Here is a 21,663-nt window from a genome sequence, read left to right as displayed (position 1 = left end):
TATTAATGAAGTACTTGTTAGTGATATATTTCTTCATATTAATGAAAATCACTTGTTAGTAGTTTTTTTTAACCTTTACATTTACTAAAAAATTTTTTTATTTTAAAAATTAGCATATAGTAAAATTGACTTTTTTTTTTAAATGAATAGTTCATTGACCTTCAACACATATGTATAGATTTTTAAAAACTACTACTATAATCAGGATATACAACAAAGTGTAACCTCCTAAAAAAAACTCTTCTTGTTCATTATTATTTCTGGCAATTAATGATATATTTTTAGTTTTGAGAGCTTTGTCTTTTCAAGAATGTCATAGAGATAGAATCATATAGTAACTGTTTGAGACTAGTTTCTTTCCCTGTAATGCTTTCAAGATCTTTTAAGTAATTCTGTATCAGTAGCTTATTCCTTTTTATTGCTGAGTAGTATTCTCTTGTAAGGGTATACCACAGTTTGTTTATTCATTCACTTGTTGAAGGATATTAAGGCTGTTTCTAGGTTTGGGCATTTATGATTAGAGCTGTTACAAATATATGTGCACAGATTTTTGTGTGAAAGTACATTTTTAGTTCACTGGGCTAAGATTGGGTTGAGATTGCTAGTTATATGGTAAGTATTTATTTATTTATTTTTTCAATTTATTTATTTATTTGACAGACAGAGATCACACATAGGCAGAGAGGCAGGCAGAGAAAGAGAGGAAGCAGGCTCTCTGTGGAGCAGAGAGCCCGATGCGGGGCTTAATCCCAGGACCCTGGGACCATGGCCCAAGCCGAAGGCAGAGGCTTTAACCCACTGAGCCACCCAGGTGCCCCTATTTTTAACTTTATAAAAATTGGCCAAAACATATTATTGCAACTGCATCAAAATATAAAGCTTCTGCACAATGAAGGAAACAGTCAGCAAAACTAAAAGGCAACCTACTGATTGGGAAAGATATTTTCAAATGATCTATCCCACAAAGGGTTAATATCCAAAATATATTAAAGAACTGATACATCTGAACACCCAAAAATCAATCCAATTAAAAAATGGGCAAGCATGAACAGGCATTTCTTCAAAAAAGACATCCAGATGGCCAAACAGACATGTGAAAAGATGCTCAACATCGCTCATCATCAAGGAGATGAAGATCAAAACTACAGTGAGATACCACCTCACAACTGTCAGAATGGCTGAAGTCAAAACCACAAGAAACCATAAGTGTTGATGAGAATGTGGAGAAAAAGGACCCCTCTTGCACTGTTGGTAGGAATGCAGACTGGTGTAGCCATTGGGGCAAACAGTATGGAGGTTCCTCAGAAAGTTGAAAATAGAACTACCCTATAATCCAGTCATCACACTACTGCATATTTACCCCCCAAATATGAAAACACTTATTCAGAGGAATACGTGGATCCCTATGTTTATATAGCAGCATTATTTACAAGAGCCAGGATAAGAAAGCAGTCTAAGTGTGTCTGAGGATAGATGAATGGATAAAGAAGATGTGTGTGTGCACACACATGCACACAGACACAGACACAGTGGACTATTACTCAACTGTAAAAAGAATGAAATCTTGCCATTTGCAACATCATGGATGGAGCTAGAGCTGGTGAAATAAGTCATAAAGACAAATATCACATGACTTCATTTGTGTAGAATTTAATAAACAAAACAAATGAATGAAAGAAAAAAGATAAACCAAGAAACAAAATTATAGAGAACAAACTGATGGGAAGGTGGGTGGGGTGATGGATGAAATAGGTGATGGGGATTCAGGAGTGCCTGTGTAATAATGAGCCCTGGGTGATGTATGGAATTGTTGAGTCACTATATTGTACACCTGAAACTAGTGTAACATTGTATGTTAACTATACTGGAATTAAAAACAATTAAAAAAAAAAAAAAAGAAAAAGAAATGACCAAACTGATTTCCTGAGTGACTGAACATTTTGCATTTCTACCAGCAATGTATGAAAGTTCCATTTGCTCTTTGTACTCATCAGCATTTGCTGCCAGTATTTTTTATTTTAGCTATTGTAATAGGTGTGTTGTCCTGTCAGTTTATTAATTTTTTGCTTTATGGGTCATGTTTCAGTGCCTTGTCTAAGAACTCTTGGCACCACATCCCAGAGTTTTCTCCTATGTTTTAAAAATAAACTGAAAAAAATTTTTTTGGTTTATTTTACATTTATAGAAAGTTTCAAATATAGTGCAGTGTGTTCTGGTATATCCTCACCCAGCTCTTCCTACTGTTAGCAGCTTATATTACCATGATACATATTTCAAAACTGAGAAACCAACATTGATTCCTTGTTATTAGCTTAACTTTAATTAGTTTTTCCACTAAAGTCCATTTTCTGATTTAGGATCCAGGCATTTAGTCATCATGTCTTTTTAGTTTGTCTCAGGTCTTTGAAAGTGTCTCAGTCTTTCCTTATTTTTCATCTCAACAGTTTTGAGGAGGTTGAGTCAGGTATTTTGTAGAATGTCCTTTAATTTAGTTTGTCTTTGTTTTGCTTTTGATAACAGTTGGGGTTGTGGGATTTTGGAAAGAATACCATTGAGATTAATTGCCTTTTCATCACATATCAGAAGGTCATGTTATCAACATGACTTAATCACTAGTGATGTTAACTTTGATCCTATGGCCAATTCTGTGTTTTATTCTAAAAGTTTTACATTTTGTATGTAGATCTATAATCTATTTCAAGTTAATTTTTGTATAAGTGTTTTGGGTCACGGTTCTTTTTTTGCAAACAAATGTTCAGTTTTCTACTATCATTTGTTGAAAAGAGCTTCCTTTTTCCATTGACTGACTTTTATGCCTTTGTCAAAAATCATTTGGCCATATTTGTGTGGGTATGTATCTGGATGTTCTTGGTTTCTGTAGTTTTAAGTCTTTAATTTAGGTGGTGTGATTCGTCCAACTCTTATTTCTCCTTTTCTCACTTGTTTTGATTTTTCTAGCTCCTTTGTTTTTGCATTTACATTTTAGAATTGGTTTATTTATATCTACAAAAAGTCCTGCTGGGGTGCCTGGGTGGCTCAGTCGTTAAGCATCTGCCTTTATCCCAGGTCATGATCCCAGAGTCCTGGGATCTAGCCCCGCATTGGGTTCCCTGCTCAGCAGGGAGACTGCTTCTCCCTCTCCCACTGTACCTGCTTGTATTCCTTCTCTTGCTGTGTCTCTGTCGAATAACTAAATAAAATCTTAAAAAAAAAAAAAGTCCTGCTGGAATTTTTATTGTAATTGCCTTAAATCTCTAGACAGTTTAGGGAGAACTGATATCTTTGCTATGCAGTCTTTCATTTTATGAACATGGTCTCTCAAGTTAGTTACATCTTCTTTGATTTCTTTTATTAGTGTCTTACTGTTTTCAGCATGTTAATCCTGTATATGTTTTATCAGATTTTTTTCTCCAGATTTTTATTTAAATTCCAGTCAGTTGATATATAGTGTAATGTTAGTTTCAGGAGTAGAATTTAGTGATTCATCACTTACATACAACACCCATTGCTCATCACAACAAGTGCTCACCTTAATACCCATTATCCTCCTAACCCATACCCTTGCCCACTTCCTCTCCAGCAATCCTAACTTTGTTCTCCCAGGTTGAGTCTGTTCCGTGGTTTTCTTCTCTCCTTTTCCCCTCCTCCCCATATGTTCATCTTTTTCCTTTATTAATTTGGAATGTGGAATTTATTAAATTCCACATATGAGTGAAATCATGTGGTATTTGCCTTTCTCTGACCGACTGTACTTAGCACAATACACTCTAGCTCCATCTAAGTCATTGCAAATGTCAAGATTTCATTCCTTTTTATGGCTGAGTAATATTCCTGTGTATGTGTGTTTATACCCTACAACTTCTTTTTTAAAAATATTTGGCAGGCAGGCAGGCAGAGGGAAAGGGAGAAGCAGGCTCCCTGCTGAGCAAGGGGCCTGATACAGGACTTGATCCCAGAACCCTGGGAACTTGACCTAAGCCGAAGGCAGATGCTTAACTGACTGAGCCACCAGGTGCCCCTATACCACAACTTCTTTATCCATTCATCAGTCAGTGGACATTTTGGGCTCTGTCCATAATTTGCCTATTGTTGATAATGCTGCTGTAAACATATAGGTGCATGTATCCCTTTGGATTGGGTAAATACCTAGTAGTGTAGTTGTTGGATTATAGTGTAGTTCTGTTTTTAACTTTTTGAGGAACCTCCATACTGTTTTCCAGAGTGACTGTATCAGTTTGCATTCCTGCCAATAGTGTAAGTGAGTTCCTTTTTCTCTATATCCTCACCAACATCTGTTCTTTTGTGTGCTGTTTTTTTTTAGCTGTTTGGACAGGTATGAGGTTATATCTCATTGTAGTTTTGATTTGTATTTCCCTGATGATGAGTGATGTTGAATATCTTTTCATGTATCTGTTAAGACAGTTGTATGCCTTTGGAAAAATGTCTATCCATGTCCTCTGCCCATTTCTTTCCCTTTTTTTTTTTTTAATGTAAGAATTGGATGTCAGATTTTTTTTTTTTAAGATTTTATTTATTTGAGAGAGAGCACAAGCAGGGGGAGCAGCAGAGGGAGAAGCAGGCTTCCCGCCAAGCAGGGAATCCAGATGTGGAGCTCTATCCCAGGACACTGGGATCATGACTTGAGCCGAAGGCAGATGCATAACCAACTGAGCCACGCAGGCATCCCTCTTTTGTCCATTTCTTAAGAAATTACTTATTTTTGGGTGTTGAGTTCAAAAAGTTCTTTATAGATTATGAATACTAGCCCTTTATCACATGTCATTTGTAATTTCTTCTCAATTCTGAAGGTTGCCTTTTAGTTTTGTTGATGGTTTCCTTCACTGTGCATAATCTTTCACTTGATGAAGTCCCTTTTTGCTTTTTGTTTCATTTTTGCTTTTGTGTCCTGTCCCTCAGGAGACACATCTATGAAAATGTTGCTACTGCTGATGTCAAAGAGGTTGCTGCCTATGTTCTCTAGGATTTTGATGGTTTCCTGTTTCATGTTAGGTCCTTTATCCATTTTGAATTTATCCTTATGTATGGTGTATAATGTGGTCAGTTTCATTCTTCTGCATATTGCTGACCAGTTTTCCCAACACCCATTTGTGGTGGGAAGAGTCTGTCTTCTTTTCATTGGATATCCTTTCTTCCATTGTCGAAGATGAGTTGACTGTATAGTTGTTGAGTCTGTTTTGGGGTTTTCTGTTCTATTCCATTGATCTGTGTGTCTATTTTTTTTTTTTTTAAGATTTTATTTATTTGACAGAGAGAGAGACAGTGAGAGAGGGAACACAAGCAGGGGGAGTGGGAGAGGGAGAAACAGGCTTCCCACTGAGCAGGGAGCCCGATGGGGGCTTGATCCCAGGACACTGGGATCATGACCCGAGCCAAAGGTAGGTGCTTAACAACTGAGCCACCCAGGCGCCCCCTATGTGTCTATTTTTGTGCCAGTACCATACTCTCTTGATTACTACAACTTTGTAATATAACTTGAAGTCTGGAAGTGTGATGCCACCAGCTTTGCTTTTCTTTTTCAAGATTGTTTTGGCTTTTTGGGGTCTGTTAGGATTTTTAGGATTCTTTGTTCTATGAAACAATGGACTGCTCTATGGAAAATGCTGGTGGTATTTTGATAGTGATTGCATCAACTCCTGTAGATTGCATTGGGTGGTAATAGACACTTTAACAATGATTTTTCTTCCAATCTCCATGAGCATGGAATGTTTTTCCATTTCTTTGTGTCCTCTGATTTCTGTCGTGTTTCCTTGTTGAATTTCTGCTTAGATGATCTGTCCATTGATGTAAGTGAGGTATTAAGGTTCCCTCCTATATTATGGTATTATTATCAATGAGTTCCTTTATGTTTACTAATGGTTATATGTATTTGGGTACTCCCAGCTTGGCATATGTACACTTCTTAGATCTTGTTGGATTGTCCCCTTTATTATTATATAGTCTTCATCTCTTGTTACAGTCTTACTTAAAATCTAGTTTGTCTGATATGACTACTCTATCTTTCTTTTGATGTCTGTTATCATGATAAATTGTTCTCTGTCCTTTCACTTTCAATCTACCATTGTCATTAGGTCTATAATGAATCTCTTGTAGGCAGTGTTTAGATGGATCTTTTTTTTTTTTAATCCATTCTGATATCCTAAGTGTTTTGATTGGAGCATTTAGTCCATTTACAATTGGAGTAATTATTGATAGATGTGAATTTAGTGCCATTTTATTGCTTGTTGTTTCTAGAGATATTCTGTTCCTTTCTAGTGTTTGTTGCTTTTGGTCTTTCCCACTCAAAGAGTTCCCTTTAATATTTCTTTCTGGGCTGGTTTAGTGATCAAAAACTCCTTCAGTTTTTGTTTATTTTGGAAACTATCTTTTTTTCTATTCTGAATGACAGCCTTGCTTGGATAGAGTATTCTTGGTTGCGTATTTCTCCCGTTCAGCACATTGAATATATCATGCCAGACCTTCTGGACTGCCAGTGTCTCTGGAAAGATGTGCTGCTAACCTTATTTGTCTTCCCTTGTAAGTTAGGGACTTGTTTTTGTCCTGCTGCTTTTAGGATTTTTTCTTTATATTTTGCAAATTTAGCTATGGTATTTCTTGATGTTGGCCTGCCTTTGTTGATTTTGTTGGGAGTTCTCTGTGACTCCTGGATTTGAACATCTGTTTCCTTCCTCAGATTAGGGAGGTTTTCAGCTATCATTTTCTCCAATAAACCTTTTGATACCTTTTCCCTCTCTTCTTCCCTTTCTTCTTTATCATACCTGTGATATGAATGTCATTATGCTTTATGGAGCCACTGAGTTCCCTAAATATACATTTGTGATTTAATATTTGTCTTTCCCTCTTCTTCTCACCTTTATTATTTTCCATAATTTTATCTATCTATTGTCACTTATTCATTCCTCTGATGTTTCCATCCTTGTGTTCATTACATCCAGTTAGTTTTGAATCTTGGTTTTTGCTTTTTTCATTTCAGCCTGACTAGTTTTTAGGTCTTTTATGTCTGTAGTGAGGGACTCCTTGTTGTCTTCTATGCTTTTCTCAAGCCCAGCTAGTATCCTTACGATTGTTCCTTTAAATTCTGGATGAGGCATATTACTTATATCTGTTTAGATTAGATCCTGATGATGACCTTTTCCTGTTCTTTCTTTTGGGCTGAATTCCTCTGTCTTGGCATTTTGTCTAGGTCTCTATCTTCTTTGTGTTAGGAAAGCCTGTTATGTTTCCTGCTTCTGAGAGTTAGGGGTTTATGAAGAAGAGGTGTCATGTACTGTTCCGGGCCTGGTGGCTTCAGGAAGTGTCTCCCTTGTGTGCCATGTGGACATTGCCACTGTATTTTGATTGCTCTTTCCCTCAGGTCAGTCCTCTGCAGAGTTTCTTGTTGCCTGAGGAGGAGTGTTTGGATCTTTGCCAGAGTGTGGTGAATTTTAACTAGGTGTGCTCTTTTCTGCTTGTTAAAAGAGACCTGATAGTATTTCCACTGAAGCTGGAGCTTTGCACAACTCTATGATCAGTAGACATGGTGCTTGTGGGGTTTTTGTGCTGGTTTCCTGGGGAGTTTATTTATTTGAGAGAGCAAGCGAGTGAGCAAGAAAGCACAAGCATGGGGAGTAGCAGAGGGAGCGGGAGAAGTTGGGCTCGATCCTGGGACCCCGAGATCCTGACCTGAGCTAAAGGCAGATGCTTAACTGACTGAGCCACCCAGGGTCCCCTTTTTCTCTCTTTTTTTCTTGCCTTTTTAAACTGGCTAGGACTTTCATTAAAATATTGAATGGGGAGCAGTGAGAGTGGACATTTTGCCTTGTTCTGATCTCAAAGGGAAAACATTTAGTCCTTTACCACTAGGTGTGCTGTTAGCTGCAGATTTATCATGGATGCTCTTTATCAGGTTGAGAAAATTCCCTTCTATTCCTAGTTTGTTGAGTTTTTATCATGAATGAATGCTCAATTTTGTCAAATGCCTTTTCTGTGTAAATTGATACGATTTTTGGATTTCTGAATACCTTTGTCTTCCCAAGTTAAACCCCATGTTTTGTGATATAATTTGTATTTGTACATATATATTGCCAGATTTGATAATGCTGTTATTTTATTGAGGACTGTAGTACCTATATTCATGAGGAATATTGGCTCTAGTTCTTCTAAACAGTAGTTCCTACCCATTGTCTGCCTCCTTCTGCAGTTTCAGTTTCCATGGTTTCAGTTCCAAGGTCAACTGCGGTCCAGAAAGAAATGGTCTTGTGATGTATCAGAAGGTCAGTAGTAGCCTAGTGCTATACCACAATGCCTGTGTCATTCACTTCACTTGATCTAACCATGTAGGCTTTTTATCATCTCACATCACAAGAATGATGATTACAATAAGATGTTCTGAGAGAACATTCATATAACTTTTATTACAGTATGTTATAATTGTTCTGTTTTATTATTAGTTACTGTTATTAATTTCTTACTGTGCCTTGTGTATATCTTAAACTTCATCGTATGTGTGTATAGGAAAAAGCAGCGTATGTAAGGTTTGGTACTATCTGTGGTTTCAGGCACCCACTGGAGGTCTTGGCACATGTCCCCCACTAAGAAATGGAGTACTGTACTTTATCTTGATATCAGGGAAATACTGGCCTTATAATGTGAATTGGGAAGTATTTTGTTCTGTTTTCTGGCAGAGATGATGTAAAATAGGTGTTATCTTTTTTAAATGTTTGGTGAAATTTGCCACTAAAATTATCAGGGTCTGGAGTTTTCATTTCATTGAAGTAGTAATCTCTTCTAGGTGGGCGTTAAGTAGAAGTCCTAGTTCCAGTTCCTTGCGTGTACACCCATGTCCCTGAGGAGCCATTCAAAATAATACAACCTCTGTACTGATTTGGGTTGATGCAGTGTCCATGTGCAATGCTTGAATCTATCTAAAAGATATAGAAGAGAGCTGGTCTATGGAGAGATTGGTGACATCGTTGAATGGATAGGCAGCTTCCTATTCCTGGTGCTTTGTTAGCAAGGACACGGTAGATGATAATAACCTGAGTGATAAGCTTATGGAATCATAGTTTCCAGATCTCACTTTATTTATATTTACTGAGGCTGGGATAATTTTGGACATAGCCCATATGGATACATGCCAGAAAGCACCTCCCCTGGGCTGTGTATACCTTATCAATCTCAGAGTTACATAATTCACATTATCACTGCTGGGTTAAGGTACACGGTGTTTGCACACATAAATAGACTTTTCTTTTACAATTCTTAGTTTTTTTAATCTATCAGAGCATGGTCAGTTTTGCACACATCTCTGTGAGTCACATTTATAGGCTTTTAGCAGCTAATTATCCTATAAAATCGCAATCCCTAGTTCTTAGCTATTAGGGCCTGTAACCTAGAGTTGATAATCTCCCTGGGTTTCTTCAGAGTCACCTTATGTACTCACTTCTGGCTTTCAGTTCCCTCTTTGTTTTTGTTACCCTTTTTATCTACTTTTTTTCCTTTGAAGTTCACCAATGTATCTAAAAAAATATTGTTAGATTTTATAAAGTGTTTTGGTTTGTTTTGGCGGGGAGGTCTATGTCAGTCTGCCATGTTGCTTCCATTTTTTAAAAAATTTGATCTTTCTTAAAGATTAGAAGGCCAGCAATCAGACTTTCAATAATTATTTGATAATTAACCATATTAAAGGCATATGTGTTTTCTTTTATCCATCAAACATTATTTTTAAACATTTACTGGGAGCTAGATACTGAGATACCAAGGATAAAATATGATCCCTGGTTCAGTAAACTTTGGGATTAGTAGGGGGCTAGATAAGGGAACAGTGGCAGCAGTATTGATAAATGCTCTCATGGAAGACAGCACAGGGCTTGATACTCACAGGAGTTATCTTTTTCTTTTCTTTTTTTTTTTTTTAAGATTTTATTTATTTATTTGACCGATCACAAGTAGGCAGAAAGGCAGGCAGAGAGAGAGGGGGAAGCAGGCTCCCCCGTTCAGCAGAGAACCTGATGCGGGGCTAGATCCAAGGACCCTGAGATCATGACCTGAACCGAAGGCAGAGGCGTAACCCACTGAACCACCCAGCCACCCCATGAAGTGTCTCTTTTTAATATAAAGTCAGGAAATTGTTTTCGGAGGAGGTATTACCTCACTTGAATCCTGAGAGACAAGTGAGAATAAGCCAGGTGAAGTTAGATAAAAAGATACTCAAGGCAGAGCAAGAGCATTAGTGAAGATGTTAATGCTTAAATTAGGAATTTTAAACATGCAGGTAGTTTGTTTGTTAAGCCTGGAGTGTAGCAACAGAGGGTTGAGAATGACAAAAGATGAGAGGGTATCTGTATATTTTGGGCCTAATATGAAGTGGGCATCTTAAGAAGATTTCATAATGTTCTTATTTTTTCCATAATGTTTTTAAAAGATTTTATTTATTTATATGACAGAGCAAGAGAATGAGGGAGAGCACACAAACAGGGGGAGTGGGTGAGGGAGAAGCAGGCTCCATCCAGGATCCTAGGATCATGACCTGAGCTGAAGGTAGACACTTAACTGACTGAGCCACCCAGGTGCCTCCATAATGTTCTTATACTTGTTTTTTAAATAGAATTTTAAGATTATAACTGTTGCAAACTAAAATTTCACAATTTTCAAGGTTATAAATTATCAGTCATGCTTCTTAGCACCTGAAGAATAACATACATAGAAGTGTTTATAAACATTTCCTTTTTAAAAAAACTGAAGTTAATACTAAAACAATGACATTGAAAATTTGCTAACTATTATGCAAAATATTCATTTATATCATACATATACAATTAGTATGGGTTGACCCTGTTGAAATGAGATAAAATTAATGTATGATTAACTTATATTTTGGGGGCATCTAGGTGGCTCAGTTGGTTAAGTGATTGCCTTTGACCCAGGTCATGGTCCTGGGATCTTGGGATCAAGTCCTCCATTGGGCTTTCCTGCTCAGTGGGAAGACTGTTCCTCCTTCTTCCTCTAACCTCCCCCTCCCCACTCCCCCACTCCCCGCTCGTGTTCTTGATTGCTCCCTCTCTCTCTCAAATGAATAAATTAAAAAATCTTTAAAAAAAAAACCCAAAACATATTTAAAATCAAACTTTACAAAATAAAGTTTTGGCATTTATGGCAATACTCAGTTTTGATAGTTCATCTATCTGCATCTATTTTGAAATCTTGTAATGTCACTTTTTATATTATGCAACTGCCAGTAAGCTCTAAGCCTATTTAAGTTTTTTAAGGGTATTTTATAAAATGAATCTTTAAAAGATATGTGGGAATGATCAGTTTTTATGGTATAGGCAAGATAATTGATGTTAATGATGTGATTCTTGGCTACCTCTCTCTACCTTCTTATATACCTCTTACCTTCTAATGGTAGATTCCTGAAACCATAAGTAGAGAGAGATTTATTCCCTTGATTGTTACTCCTTATAAAATAAGTAGTCCTGGAAATGATATAGACATTAACCTAGGAGACATTTGTGCCCAAATATAAATTTGTGAGATCTTTACTGAGCCGAGGTTTTAATAAGAAGGAATCATAGGCAGGATAATGAACCTCTCTACAACTGACACATGTCCACATCCTAAAACCTGTGATTTTAGGTTACATGGCCAGAAGGGATCAAGGGAACAGATGGAATTAGGGTTGCTAATTAGCTGTGTTTAAGATTGGAAGATTTATCCTGGAATATCTGGGTGGGCCCAGTGTAATCACAAGAGTTCTTTTTTGTTGTTTTGTTTTAGAGAGAGAGAGAGAGTGTGTGTGTGCTGGGGGATTGGGGAGGATAGTGGCATAGAGAGAGAGAGAATCTTAAGCAGGGTCCATGCCCAGTGTAGAGCCCAACACGGGGCTATCACAACCCTGAGCTCAAGACGTGAGCCAGAATCAAGAGTCTGACTCAAGAGTTGGACGCTTAACTGACTGAGCCACCCAGGCTCTCCATAAGAGTATTTTAATGTGGAGAAAAGGCAGAAGAGAATCAGTGTCTGAGTGGTGTATTATGAGAACTTGGCCTGCTATTGCTGGGTTTGAAGAAGGTAGCCAGGAACTAAGGAATGAGGGGAGCCTCTAGAAACGGGGAAAGGGAAGGCATGAATTCCGGCTTTTGAAACTTCCAAAAGGAACACAACCTTGCTGACCAGTTGATTTTAGCATGCTGAGACTTTTGTTGCCCTTCTGACCTATAGAATTATAAGATAATAAATTTGTTTTAAGCCACCAATTTCGTGTTAATTTGTTACAGCAGCAGTATGAAAACAACACAACAAGTGGGGCTGTAAGTGCTATATGTCTGGGAGGCTCTACTGAGATTGGAAAAGTACACTGAAAGTAAGGCTGGGTTTAACTCATGATGATTTTTGTATCTGTGGTTTTGCCTTTGTCCAGCCTAGTCTTTGGACCTTCAGCTCAACCACACTTTAAGGGAATAGCAGCAACAATGTAAAGAAATGGCCCACAATCTTATAAGTCATATAGTTGAATAATTATGATGGCTTTTAAAAAATAATGTATTTATTTTTATGATTTTAATGCATTTTTTGGGATGGCTTTAGAAAGAGATATGTGCAAAAGGACCTGATAGTTTTGAGAGAATGGTATTTTAGAGTAGCTCTAAGGGCCTGTAAGATGTTCTTACTCTTTCAAAAGCAGAAATGTTTGGAAGACTTCTAGTGATGGTGACATAACATAGTTGGCAGTTCCTTTTCTGCAAAAAGAAAAAAGCATAAAACTGGAAAATATTGGCAAAACAACTATTTCAGGGTACTGAAAATTACCCAAAGGGAGACAACAAATTGAGAAGCATTTATTTTTGAAAAATCACTCATGTTTCTTATAAATAGATGGATACTCTGGCCCTTTTGCCTGTGACTGTTTATACCACTGCCTGTCTTTTCCCCAGTCTGTGTTGGTGAGAACTGTGGTTTTCCAGTCTAGACTGGTCATGAAAACCACCGTTCTGTTGGCAGATGAGCAGGCTTGATCTGGGTAAAGGGCAAAAACCTGTAGCTCTGCCATCTAAGAGTAGTGGATTTGATTGAGCATGGATGAATGAGGAAAAGCTGTATCTGAACTAAGCTGAGGTTGTAGTTCTAGTTCAAGGCATTTGGTGGGTTAGTCAGAAATTTAATAGAGACATACTGTATGTATGAGAGCCATAGAAAAGTTGAATATACTTTCTACACTTCCCTTTATCATAGGGAAACTATGTATGTGCAGGAGAGATGTAAGAAGACCCAAACTTAAGAACTGGTTGCAACTTTAAATGCGCCTACACCTCTTCCCAGCAGATCAGTCAGCAGATAATGAAAGTCTCAAGTGTTTGAGCATATTCTTTACCTCAGTTACTGTCTTACCACAAAGCAGTATTGACAGTGGGTAGCCCCAGGGAGCCAGGCTAAGAGCAATAAAATAGTTGAATAGAGACACCAATAGTTGAATATCTTGGGAAAGACAGATTGTACAGTTTAAATCTTGACAAGTTACTAGATACAAGCAAAGAACCCTCAGAAAAGTTACACTTGGTTTTACTATATTATCTTAATGTAGTTTTCAACAACAAATTACTAGGTATACAGGGTCACACAGGAAAAATGTGACCCATATGTAAGTGGGAAAAAAGTTAGCAGAAATTGAGACTCTTGATGGGATTGAGCCATAACTTCAAAGTGGTTATAAGTATGTTAAAAAAATTGAAGGAAGTATATTCAGAGAATTAAAAATATGCTACCAATGAGTCAAATTGGAAATCTCAGTAAACTATAATGAAGAGCCAGATGGAAATCTTAGAGTTTAAAAGTATAGCTGAAATAAACTTTCATCAGATAAGCTCAAAAGCAGATCTGAGAAGTCAGAAGAAAGAGTTGGATTTGAAAGATTAATAGAAGTTTTCCAATCCAAAAAAGAGAAAGAAGAAGAATAGATAAAAATGAACAGAACTTAGGATATCTGTGGGTCAATATCAGGTGTTCCAAAGCATACAGGTAATAATGGGTGCTCCAGATGAAGAGAGAGAAAGGGGAGGGGGAAAAGACTCAAAGAAATAATGACTGAAAACTTCTTAGATTTGATGAAAAAATACTTATTTATGGACCCAGGACTCTCAGTGAATCCCAGGTGGGATTAACACAGCAAACCAAATCTAGACATATTATTGTCAACTTGCTGAAACCCAAAGCAAAGAGAATCTTAAAAGCAGCAGGAGAAAAATGACTTGTCATATACAAAAGAAAAATACTATTTGCTGACAAAAACATTGGAGGCTAGAGGGCAGTGCAATGACATATTGAGTATTGAAAGAAAAAACTGTATTGAAAGAAAAAATTGCTAGCCAAGAATTCTATATCCAACAAAAGTGTCTTTCAAAATATAAAGATGAAATAACAACATTGTTATATAAACAAAGGCAGAGAATTTATTGCCAGGAGACCTACCTTATAGTCAGTATTAAAGAGATGGTAACTTGGATATATAGGAAGGAATGAAGAGCATTGGAAAAACTCTAGTAAATACAAAAGGGATATTCTTTTAATTAACAAAGCTCTTAAGATTGCTTAAGCAATAATTATAACACTGTACTGTTGGGTTTATAACATGGGTAAGGGTAAGGTATATGGCAGTATTGCACAAAGGAAGAGGGGAGGAAATGGAGCTAAACTGTGTAAAATTGCTAGGTTTTACCAGAGTTAATCTGAATAGATTATAAGTTAAAGGTACAGATTGCAATATCCAAGGATGTCTGGGAGGATGAAATTGAAAAAAGAAATTGTCTCTCGAACACCTCCATTTTCTCAGATATATTGTACATGTTAGAAATAATTATGTCCAAGAAATCTTTTTATTTATCATTACTGTTTTTGGTGATCCAGTATTTTATGCACATATTCTTTACACTATTTGAAGAAGCTCTGAATATATTTCTTTCTCTCTTTTTTTGTGGAGGAGGGACAGAAGGAGAGAGGGAGAGAATCTTAAGCAGGCGCCACACCCAGCACAGAACCTGACATGAGGCTCAGTCTTACAACCCTCATGACCTGAGCCCAAAGCAAGAGTTGGACACTTAACTGACTGAGCCACCCAGCTGTCCCTGAATGTATTTCTTTCTAAAATAAGAAAGAAACTCTACATGTAACAGATGTAAAATGGTAGCAGTCAGAGTTGGTGGTGTGTTTTTATGATTTTCCTATGCAAAATAAATAACAGGTACAACAAATATAGGTTATTTGTTGTTGCTTTCAGTCTTTATTGGAGCAAGAAAGGAAAATGTATTTTAGAACAAAATAGATAAAAATGAATGATTGTCCTACCTTTCTCAGTTGGAGAATGTGATATGAAGGCACATTTATATTAAATTTAATATTTAGCATGAACATGTGTAATCTGTTAGATAAAGCAGTTCTATTATTAAAAATTACCGTAGTGGAGGGACGCCCGGGTGGCTCAGTTGGTTGGACGACTGCCTTTGGCTCAGGTCATGATCCCGGAGTTCCGGAATCGAGTCCAGCATCGGGCTCCCAGCTCCACGGGGAGTCTGCTTCTCCCTCTGACCTTCTCCTTGCTCATGCTCTCTCTCACTGTCTCTCTCTCAAATAAATAAATAAAATCTTAAAAAAAAAAATTACCATAGTGGAATTTTTACTTGTGTTGGTATGTTTGAGTGCCTCATAAACTTAAATTATTAGAGTAGATATTGTAGGATACATAAAGATTTATTAATGAAACTTAACCTTACTATTTTACTCCCTGTTCACTTTTCCCATTCTCTCCTCCTGATCCCTCCTTTTTATACACACATAAAAAAGGGGGCTTAAACATCTCATACTTACTAATTTTGGGTAGCCAAGCAGGAAATCATGAGAAATATGGGATATGTCCATCTGGATATTTTATGAGTATGTGTTACATGTATATGTTTTTGTGCTAATTTGAGTTGTGAAATTTTTTCATAGATTCTGCAATGCATATTCTGATATACATTTGTCTTAGCATTTCATGATTGCTTTTATGTCAGTAAAATTTTATTTATTTGACACAGAAAGAGAGATCACAAGTTAGCAGAGAGACAAGCAGAGATAGAGGGGAAAGCAGGCTCCCCGCTGAGCCGAGAGCCCCATGTGGGGCTTGATCCCAGGACTCTGGGATCATGACCTGAGCCGAAGGCAGAGGCTCAACCCACTGAGCCACCCAGGCACCCCATACCTTGTTATTTTTTTAATGACTGTCAAGTATCATGTAGTATGAGAGTGTTCTGTAATTACTTACCCATTTTTTTTTCCCACTGAAGGATATTTAGGTTGTTTTTAGTTTTTACAGTTAAACTGTTACAATGAGCATCATTACGCATAAAGATATAACTCATTTTTGTGCTTTGTTTTATTGTATTTTGTAGATACTGCCTCTTTTACAAATTGAAAGTTTGTAGCAACCCTGTGTTGAGCAAGTCTATTTCTGCAAGTCTTGTTTTTCTGGTATTCACTTCTGGTCTCTGTGTCATATTTTGATAGTTCCTGTAGTATTTCAAACTTTTTCATTATTCTCTTTGTTATTGTAATCTGTGATTTATTTACTAATAAATGCTAATAAATGTTAGCATTTATTAGTAATAAAGTATTTTTTATTTGAGATATTTATACTTTTTTTGACATAATGCTGTTGGCATACTTAATAGACTACAGTATAGTATAGAAAATAATTTTATATGCATTGGGAAACTGAAAAGTCATTATACATGCTTGATTTTGATATTTGCTTTATTGTGGTAGTCTGGAACTGAACCCACAGTATCTTCAAGGTATGCCTGTATAGCTTTGTGCATTTGTATGAATGTTTTTGTAAAATAGATATAAAGAAATACAGTTAGTTCAAAGTTTGTGAATTTTACATTTTGATATAGCCTGCCTTTTTGTTCTCCAAATGTTTTAAAGGTTTATACCACCATCTGTGGCATGTCCCAAACTCTTGTCGATATTGGATCTTACATTTTTTTGCCAATTAAATTGGTAAACAGTAATTATCTCTTCTTTTAATTTTATTTTCCCAATCAATAAGTTGAACATCTTTGAATAGAATTCTTATCTGTTGATACTTCTTATTCTTTAAATGTATCAGTTTTGCTCATTTAATTTTGTTGTTACGGTAAAACAACAAAATTTACTATTTTAACCATTTTTTAAGTGTACACTGGTGTTGAGTACATTAATATTTTTGTGCAGCCATCACGAGTATTCATCTCCAGAGCTTTTCAAGCATCCCATACTGAAACTCTGTACCCATTAAATGATAGCTCAACCCTTCATCTGTCAGGCCCTGTAACCACTGTTCTGTGTTTTGTCTCTGTAAGTTTGACTACTTTGTGTAACTCATGTAAGTGTAATCATATGGTATTCAACCTTTTGTGACTGCCTTATTTCACTTAGCATCAAGTCTTCAAGGTTCATCTGTGTTGTAGCATGTTATCAGAAGTTCCTTCAATATTTCATTGTATACACATATCACATTTTGTGTATCCATTAGTCTATTGATAGACATTTGGATTGTTTTTGCCTTTTGGCTTTGTGGATAAGGTGCTGTGAGCAGGCATGTTCAAGTATCCCTTTGTGTCCCTGCTTTTAATTTTTCTGGGTCTATAACCAGATGTGAAATTACTGTTCATTCTGTATTTCAGTTTTTGAAGAATCACTGTACAGTTTTTCCATAGTGGCTGTATTATTTTACATTTGCAGCATTCATGCTCAGTCGTTCTCATTTCCCCATATCCTTGCCAACATTTATGTGTTTTATTTTGCTTTACAATAGCCATCCTAGTGGGTGTGAAGTCATATCTCACTGTGGGTTTCATTTACATTTTCCTAATTAGTGATGTTGACCACATCATTTAATGTGCTTATTTTCCTATTGTGTATGTTTTTTGGGACTAGTGTCTATTCATGTTCTTTGTTCACTTTTTAATCTGGTTGCTTGGTTTTTTGTTATTGATTTTTCTCATCTTTTAAAGGCCTCTACTTAATGTTTGCTTAGTTGAAGTCATTCTCAAGCCTCAAGTAGGTCTAGTACAGATAGTAGATCAGTGATATATATTGATCCTTCAAAGATAATAATAGTATCTGGGAAAATACATTAGAATTCAGAGAAGAGAGCATATTTAAAAGGAGCAATGGGGTAGTATTTGATGTAAATATTCAAAGAAAGTATCAGATACTGATAGAATGAGGGAAAACATTAGAGGAAACAAAGACATAGAGGACACGGTTAATTTTATTGCATATAAACAGAAAGTTCAGTTTGGCTTATTTGTTATTATTGGGAGTATACACTGGCACAGTTTGTGTGTGTGTGTGTGTGTGTGTGTGTGTGTGTGTGTGTGTGTGTGTGGAGGGAGAAGATGGTTTGGCAGCAGCCATAACAGATACAGTTGTTCTTTTATCCAGCAACTTAAGGGAGTTTATCCTGTAGTTATATTTGTAGAAATAGATAGTAGTAGTATTGTTGGCAGTGGCATAAAACTGGAGAAAGAGTACTGATGAGTAGGGGATTACCCTATTATAATCTTATTTGAGGCTAGGTTGAATACATGGATAGATTATTTCTGGAAGAATAACCAAGAACAGTTGACAGTGGTTTCACTCTAGTGTGGGTGATGGCATGGGAAAAAATGTTCACTTGTTTTGTTTTCTTTCTTCTAGGACATTAAAAAAAGAGCAAAGTATATCTTTAAAGACCTTTAGAGCTGAAAATTCATAGCTCTGGATTCTTTCCAGTATTTAATGCCATTTCTATATAACTAATTTTTGATTTCAGGAGTAGGAGGACGGAGGCAAGATGAGAAGATGAACTAAATTTTTGTCATCTAAACAATAAATAGATTATGGGTTGGACTGTGTTTATTTATATTTGTGGGATTTCTTTTTTTTTTTTTTTTTAAGATTTTATTCATTTATTTGAGAGACAGAGATCACAAGTAGGCAGTGAGGCAGGTAGAGAGGGAGGGGAGGAAGCAGGCTTCCTGCTAAGCAGAGAGCCCAATGCGGGGCTCGATCCCAGGACCCTGGGATCGTGACCTGAGCCAAAGGCAGAGGCTTTAAATCACTGAGCCACCCAGTCGCCCCTGTTTGTGGGATTTCTTGAGAACGTTTGTAAAAATAAGCCTTCACAACTCTACATATCCAGCATTAAAATAAATTAGGCAAATGGGTAATGCCTTTCGTAAATTAATTTTAAAAATATTAGATAAAAATACATTTAGTAGGAGTGACTAGAGTAGGAATTTTCAATAGGCAAAATCACTAACATGACCTTATATTTTTGTAAAGTTTGGCCACAAATTTGTGGTATTTAAAGGACTTGACAACTAAATGAGAGGTTTTCATTTTTGCAAGATACTGTAACAACAGTAAGCCATTCTCTGATTATTTTGTGACTCCTATCAGCTGTGTGTTACTGAGCAAAAGAATGTAAGAATTTGTTGGAGCACCAGCACGGCCCAGTCATTTAAGCATTGACTCTTGATTTTGGCTCAGGTCATGATCTCAGGGTTGGGAGATTGAACCCTGCTTCAGGCTCAGTGCTGGGGGTGGAGCCTGCTTAAAATTCTCTCCCCCTTCTCTGCTGCTCCCCCACCCTCTCTCCCCTTCTGTTAAAAAACAAAACAAAACAAAAAACAACAATATAATAATAATCCCTTAATTGAGTAAACCACGTTTTCACATTTAGTTAGTACAAATACATGATGGCTGATAATTATCTTCCTCCCATTTGGGGAATCTTTCCATATGAGTGGACTTACTGTTATCGGCTAATTAAAGCAAGCTTTCAGTCTTGGAAACTTTAAGGCAGAACTGTTAATGCTTTTTCTTTTGTGATCTCAGCAAATTGCTTTTAATTTTTCAAGAATTGAGAGGAATTAGGTGAATAATGGAAGAATTTTAATAAATGAAGGAAATTCATGTTATTTGTCATTTCAGTTGCCATTGAAAAAAAGAGAAACACCTGTATCTTAGACATGACTTGCTAAACTTCATTGAGATTTTTTCAAGTTTTTCAAACAATGGTTTTGTATTCTGAAGTTTTCTCTGTTTAATGGCAGTAATTCTTTTTTTAAAGGTATGGACTGCGGGAATTTGTGGTGATTGCCCCTGCTGCAAACCATGATGCAGTTCTCAGTGAATCTAAGTGCAATCTTCTTCTAAGTTCTGTGTCTATTGCTTTGGGAAACACTGGCTGGTAGGTGGACATTTTGAAAAACCTAGACCATGAATTAAAAACTATTTTTAATTTTAATTTATGAAGGAAAATGGTTCCTAAGTTAGATTTTTTAAAAATAAATTCTTATTGTTCCTACTTTTGCATTATTATATTAGAATACCATATAGAAGGACAAACTCAAAACCTTTAGTGAGTGCATTTCTAAAGGGAAATTTACTGAAATAGTCAAAGAATATTTGAAATGAAGAGTAAATTGTGCTCTTTTTGTGTTTTGCTTTCAAATATTTAGTTTATTTAAATTTTACAAAATCTAATTTTCACACTTAAAAATGGACCCTTGTCAACCTCAACTGAGATTGCCCATGTCAGATGACTCAAACTTTTTGCTGCTTTGTGTACGTCCGCAAATGACTGAAAGTGCTTAGAGTATTGATTTTGGGGTTACAGATAAATTTTAGGAAGTAGGCTTATTTGCAAATATGCAAATCTGTGAATAATAAGGATTGCCTCTATCTTCAAATGATAAAGTAAAAAATACCACTAATGTTGGTTTGATTTGTATTGTTTCATATCTGTGGATCAAATTTTATTTTGCCTTTGAAAGGCTAATATAATACTGATGCTGGCAGGCCTGATCTGGACCCAGAGAGGGTCCCTCAGGACCATCCGAGGGGTTCCCTGGATGTGTGCAGGATAGAAATCAAATGTGAGCTAGCAGGAGATGAAAGCAGTGTTTATTAAAGGCATAGAGAGAGTGCAGGGAGAGTATCTGAGAGACTCAGGAAAGGAGGAAGTCTCATCTTTGCTGGGGTCTGGGGTTTCTGTTGAGGATCATGGTCTTGTGTATGTGCCCTCTTAGGCATCTAGGAACTGGCTAGAACAAATGTGAGGGCCCTGTGTTATTCCTTGGAGCCAGGGTGTCTTGGCATGGAAATGCCTAGTGCTAGTGGTCCAGAATGTGCATATGATAGCTTTGTCTGGTCATTCTCACCTGGTCCTTCCTTAAATGTTATCTATTCTAGAGAAACCATTAACTCCCTGTCTCTTACAAGGAGGACATAAACTACTGAGGCATATGTAAAGTAGGGGTGCAGCTCCTAGCAAGAATAGAAGCAGGAAAAGGAGAAAAAAGACTTTTGTGGAGTCTTTCAGTTTCCCTATCTCAGTATGATTGTTTTTATTCAAGAAAATTTTCATTGTGCCTTTTTTTTTACTTTCAGCCATTATAAAACAATTTTCTGAATATAAAGTGCCATTAGATGATCATTTCTTAAGCTTATTAGTGTAAGGAGAAAAGAAACTAACAGTGTCTCTTATAAATATAAGTCTCATGAGTGATCCTTGCTTAGTGTTTTTAAATATTTGAGATTAAAATAATGGGGAAATCTTTAGTTTTAGGAATTACTCAGTGTTTAATGAACTTAAAGTCTATTCCT

The 21,663-nt window shown here is 36.5% G+C and overlaps 1 protein-coding gene across 4 annotated transcripts in view; it reads left to right on the top strand.

Annotated features, from left to right (window-relative positions):
- The window catches only part of RAB3GAP1 (RAB3 GTPase activating protein catalytic subunit 1), a 113,805-nt gene that overhangs the window by 35,880 nt on the left and 56,262 nt on the right, over positions 1-21,663 (top strand). For all 4 annotated transcript variants that reach the window (XM_032856172.1, XM_032856170.1, XM_032856171.1 and 1 more), the window contains exon 6: positions 20,126-20,245. In XM_032856172.1, coding sequence (XP_032712063.1) covers positions 20,126-20,245 — 120 coding nt within the window. The remainder of the gene's footprint in view (positions 1-20,125; positions 20,246-21,663) is intronic.

This window comes from Lontra canadensis, unplaced genomic scaffold (assembly GCF_010015895.1).
Source record: "Lontra canadensis isolate GAN:19392208 unplaced genomic scaffold, GSC_riverotter_1.0 scaffold11, whole genome shotgun sequence".
Lineage (NCBI taxonomy): Eukaryota > Metazoa > Chordata > Mammalia > Carnivora > Mustelidae > Lontra > Lontra canadensis.
The sequence above is the reverse complement of the archived record's forward strand: the minus strand, read 5'-3'. Positions and strand labels throughout refer to the sequence as shown.